This window comes from Triticum dicoccoides, chromosome 2B, assembly GCF_002162155.2.
Source record: "Triticum dicoccoides isolate Atlit2015 ecotype Zavitan chromosome 2B, WEW_v2.0, whole genome shotgun sequence".
NCBI classification, from domain to species: domain Eukaryota; kingdom Viridiplantae; phylum Streptophyta; class Magnoliopsida; order Poales; family Poaceae; genus Triticum; species Triticum dicoccoides.
The window spans coordinates 68860681-68866001 of NC_041383.1; the positions used below are offsets into that span (position 1 = coordinate 68860681).

The 5321-nt window shown below is 52.2% G+C and overlaps 1 protein-coding gene across 1 annotated transcript; it reads right to left on the reverse strand.

The window, feature by feature from the left end:
- Positions 1–460: 460 nt before the first annotated feature.
- Positions 461–1930, reverse strand: LOC119367166 (peroxidase 21-like). The gene is made up of 2 exons (XM_037632764.1): positions 1843–1930; positions 461–1730 (listed from the first exon to the last, which is right to left on the reverse strand). Exons 1-2 carry the CDS (start codon positions 1889–1891, stop codon positions 781–783), a joined length of 999 nt encoding a protein of 332 aa, XP_037488661.1. The 5' UTR covers positions 1892–1930; the 3' UTR covers positions 461–780.
- Between the last annotated feature and the right edge of the window lie 3391 nt (positions 1931–5321).

Consider the following 5321-nt stretch of genomic DNA (forward strand, 5'->3'; position numbering starts at 1 on the left):
TCGATAACTCATTATTTTGTATTTGTTTTTATTTTTTTATTTTTTCTTCTCAAAAGGTTTCAATCTTCCCTATAAAATTTCATTATTTTTGTTTTTGATTTTTATTATTGTTCTTCTTAAAGGGTTTTATTCTTCCCCAGAAAAAAAAATCATTATTTTGTTTTCATTTTCATTTTAATTTTATTTCATTTTCTTTCTTTAACAGTAATACTCTTATTTTTTGCATATTATAACAAAGCGCAATTTATGTGTAAATTGCGTGCAAATTTTGCCATTACCTGGTTTTTATTGCCTTTTCTTAAAGGGTACTGTCAATGTTCAGTTTTTTTATATTCTTTCTTCCTCAAGGGTAATACACGGGCCATATCCTGATATTCTACTACTAGTCTATTGAGTACTAGTAGTACTTGTTTGCTCCTACCTAGTAGCTTGCCAAGTGAGAAACTAGCACACCAACCCGTCTGATTCGGCAGTCTTAATTAAATTCAGAAGAGACTAGGAGTAATATGAAGCTGGGTCGTGACCTATATGCTTTGCTAAGACAAAGTGACTGACCCTAAATAAGAATTCAGTCGATTGACATATAGCCGGTCCCCATCAGCATAGCACGTAGGTAAGGTATGCATGCTCATACAGCAAGCCAAGCATGCACACAGTCACACATGATAGCAGGTCCCTTCATCACTTCCGAATTATTAGTGCCCCACGCCACGAGCACATACACACACACTGACACACACGATCACGTCTTGCCACGAGGGAGCCACTGATCACTAGCTCTCACTTAGCGTTGACGAACCTGCAATCCTTCCTAACCTCCCCCTGCCCGCCGGTGAGCGGCCCGTTCTCCGACATCCTCACCAGCGCCGCCGCGAACGTCTCACGAAAGTACCCGTTATCAGCGGCCATCTTCTTCACGAACGGCGCGGTGCGCGGGTCGGAGGCGAGCCGCTGGTCCACGAGCAGGAGGCCCCTCCCCTTGAGCAGGTTCTTGTGGTACATGTTGTCGAGCACCATGGGCGTGGCGCGGTCGTTGCGCGCGTACGCCACGTCGCGGGTGTCCTCCCTCGCGTCCGCCGTCGGGCACCGGCCCCGGAGGTACGCGCCGTACGCCGGCTCGATGGCGCCGTCCACCGCCGGGTACAGCCTCGCCACCAGGTTGTTGCAGTGGACGCGGCCCACCGAGTGCGCGCCCAGCAGCGCCACCACGGCCTCCGCGTCCAGCCCCATGGCCGCGAACCTTGACAGCACCGCCGACACCGTGTCGTTGTGGTTCGGGATGTACCGCTCCACCTCGCCGTAGTGGCTCTCCGTGGCGTCCCGCCGCCCCGTCCGCATCGGGATGGCCGCCGGCCCGCCCAGCATGGCCGCGCCGTCCCGGGCGGCCAGCGCGAGGAGGTCCGCGCAGGAGACGGTGCCCGGGCACTCGCGCTCCAGCGCCGACTTGATGGCGCCCACGTACTTGAAGTTGCGCATGCCGAAGCTCCTCGGGGAGGCCTGCTCGGAGACGAGGCCCCTGGCGGTGTTGGTCTCCAGGAGCAGCGACGCGTCGCAGGACTTGACGGTGCAGTCGTGGAAGAGGGCCCGGAGCCACGACACGGCCGTGTTGCCGTGCTCCTCGTACAGGCTCCTCACCTGCTCCTTCACGATCTCCTCCGCCCTCGGGCAGCTCTCGGAGTAGAAGTTCAGCTTCAGACCACCGCCACTCGCAGCAGCGGCGGCAGCATTCCCTGCCATGGCAGCAGATTAAGCAAACCATCGGAAAAATGTACTCTACTTTAGATCTACGATCTCGATGCATTTGGCACGGAAATGAAGGAAGGGAAATTCGCAGTTTGTTACCAGCAGTGAGGCAGCAGAAGAGGAGCACTAGGCTTGAGCTCAGACCCATCTTCAGTTCACTCTGCCTTACAAATATCCAAGGTGCCCAACCCACTCTCATATCATCTCGTTCTTATAGCCTAGGCGCCAAGTGGGAGGGAGTGGTTGACTGAAAGTGACACCATTGGAGATGGCCCAGTGCTCTATATCCATGGAAATGCAGTTACTTCCGGGCTGACCGACACACGCAGAGGTGCGTGCAAGTGCAGTCGTACCAGAAAGACAAGTCATAAACTTTGGTTGAATGCGATTAAAGCCACGTTGAAATCAACTTTCTGTAAGAGGGGCCTTGCTTGAGAGTTGCTGAAAGAAGAACAGCTTTCAGTTCCATACCTTCCCAACTTCCGGAAAGTGGGGACGAGCGCGCTTACATGAATTTGACATGCACCACCACCTTACTCCATTTCAGTCAAAGAGATTTGCAGTGCATATGTGGTTCAATGAAAGCGTTTGAAATGAATGCATCCATCAGTTACCTGACTTGTTCTTAGACCTCAATTTGCAGCCTGCAAGTTTCAGTCATTGCACACTATACATAAACTTCACAGCAGAGGTCCACATTAAAAACCTCTGGGAACTGGCTACCAAGAACAAGCAAGGTAGTATGGGGGGAATATATGGATAACTAAAACCATTTGTTTCGGCGTTGCGTGGCTATCCTAAGAGCAACTCCAACGGGCCGACCCAAACGGACGGTGATTTCGTCTTTTTTTTGTCCGTTTGGATCGGCCAGGCGAACACGAGCGTCCGCTTTCGCGTTTGGGTCGGCGCGTGCACCCAACGTTGGCGCGACCCATTTTGACAGCGTAAAAAAAACTGAATGCATGCATATTTAACATAAAAAACTAAATTAATTAAACATTAAAAGCCGGCCACGTAGGCCGGCGGGAGTCCACGCGTTCACATTAGCATTTAAGAAAAATAAAAACAAACTAAAAACTAGGCGTCGGCGCGTTGCCCTAGACAACGTCGTCCTCGGGGTCAGTGAGGTCGATGAGCGTCGGCGCCGGACCGGCCCAGCTGAACGCCGTGTTTCAGAGCGTGGCCATGTCGGGCGCCGGCTGTGAGGGCGCTGGTAGTGCCGCCGCCTGAGTCGCCGCGGCCTGGCGCGCCTCCTCCTCGGCATCGGCGTCGCGCTCGAGCATCTCGAGGTACTCGCCCTCGCGGCGCTCCTCGGCCACCCGGATCTACCGCCAGTGATCGAGGTACGCCGCTCTTGCTCCGGTGTGGCCTGCATCCAGACCGGTGGTACCCTCACCCACTCGCGCACTACTCCCGTCCGGGAGTAGCGCTTGATGGGCTCCCGCTCCGGCTCCGGTTGTGGTTCGGCTTTGGCGAGGCGGCGGGAAGGGGACGGCGGGGCTACCGGCGGCACCACGCAGTCGCCGGCCACGGAGAGGGCCATGGCCTGCGCCATGGCCGCCTCGTACTGAGCTTCTTCTTCTTCTGCCGCCCCCGCCCTGCGCCGCGTGTCCTCCTCGCTCTCCCGGTAGACGGCCGCAAGGGCCGCCTGGTCTTTCTCCTTGACGATGAGCGGCGGTGCCGGCACGCTGCGGTCGACCTTGCGCACGCCGCACCGCCTCGCCTCCTCGTGCTCGAAGGCGAACCAACACGCCCAGTTGGGCGAGTCGTAGGTGTAGGCTTCGTCGCCGCGCTGCTCCGGCGTCAGGAGCGCCCGCCGGCGACGCACCTCCTCCGCGTGCGCCCTAGCCGACCGTGGCACCGTCGGCACTGGGATCCTTTCCGGATCCAGATGCCAGTCGTGCGGCAGCGTCACGTCGGGGTACGGCAGCGGCACACGGTGGCGCCAGTGCCACTCCGCCTGATGCACGGGCACGTTCACCCGCCGCCTCTGCCGGCGAGCCGGCGCAGGCGGAGGCGGGGTGAACTCCGCGGGGAAGGGGACGGCGGGGGCCTTGCCCTTCGACTTGCTGCTGCTGCCGGAGAAGAGCCGCATTTGAGCGGCTGGGGTGGCTAGGGTTTGCTTGCCAGCGATGGGGGAGCGAGCGTGGCCTAGATGGGGACGGAAACTGGATGAGGACGGCCCCGCCATACGGTCAGCTTAAAAAAGGACGACCGACGTCGCTGACGCGTGGGCCCGGGGTCATAAATTAAGCTGACCAGCAAGGGGGCGGGTAGTTGGGCGATCGCCGGATGGGGCCACGGCGGACATCGAGAAGGCGCGCGTGGCGTCCGTTTCACGTTCGCGCCGACGCATTTGGGGTGCAAATTTGGGCCGCAAGTCGGCGCGAACGCGAAGCGGGCGCGTTTTGGATTTGGGTCGGCGCGTTGGGCCTCCATTTTTATCCGCGCCGACCCAAACAGACGACGGCGGACGAAATGGGTCGCTCCATTGGAGTTGCTCTAAACGTCTGAAACTCGGACGGCAATGCATTGGTCTCAATCAGGCTTGAAGCTGCATGTTTCCAAGTAGTACCCCGCCATTGCAAAGCAGTGTATGAACCATTATTGCAAACCACCGCTAAGAACAAATCATGTGAATGCTGAAAAATGTCGCAAATAATACGGACAAACTCTATGAATGATGTTCTGGGATATTTATTTTTCAAATATATATATGGACCATAAAACAAAGTGGAATGATGGCATGTCACATCGTCGGCCCTATATCTCAGTTATTGCAACCGTTCTTATTATGCATGGCCGTGGCCTAATAATGTGGATCATTTCTTTTTGTAGTGCTTTATTTGCACCACCACCTTACACTATTTCACTCAAAAGATCTGCAAGTGCCTACATCAGTTACACGGCTTGGTTCTTGGGCCTCGATTTACACCGTATCGCTTCAAAATGTTCACTGTGTATAAAAAATAATATCTGGGTTGTGTTAAACTGTGTTATTGCTGTATTAGGAAAATATTATCCATTTAAAAAAATGTTGTAAAATTTTATAAAATGTTCATGATATTGTTAAGAAATGTCCGTGCTATGTTAAAATATATTTATACCATACAAAAACAAATGTCACATGTTTCAAAATATGTTCTTAACTTTAGAAAAGTGATCCGTACAATCCATAAAGAGGTTCATAACAGTTAACAAAATACAATGCTTTTCCAAAACATGTCTATGATATTCTATGAAAATGTAGAATTTTATGCGTAATTTTAAAAAAGTATAGTAAAAAATGTTCATAAAAATAAAAGAATGTTTTAACACTTGACAAATGTTTTTCTCATTATAAAACATATTCATGGCATTAATAAAAATGTTCAATGTGCATTACAAAATTTTCATCGTGTATTAAAAAATATTCAATGCCTATTTGACATAAGGTAAAAGGGGAAAATGGAGAAGGAAATAAAATAATTATAAAGATAAACACAGAAAATAAGAACATAAAAATCACTACGACACCTTCCAAAAACCGGGCGAAAGTCTACTAAAATCAATTCCCATCATAGAAACCCATCAGGATG

Bases quoted from the DNA above. Each gene is read 5' to 3' on its own strand.
- LOC119367166 (XM_037632764.1), bottom strand. From the start codon at position 1,891: ATGGGTCTGAGCTCAAGCCTAGTGCTCCTCTTCTGCTGCCTCACTGCT. The intron at 1,731-1,842 runs GTAACAAACTGC...CTGCCATGGCAG, and splicing joins CTTCTGCTGCCTCACTGCTG to GGAATGCTGCCGCCGCTGCT.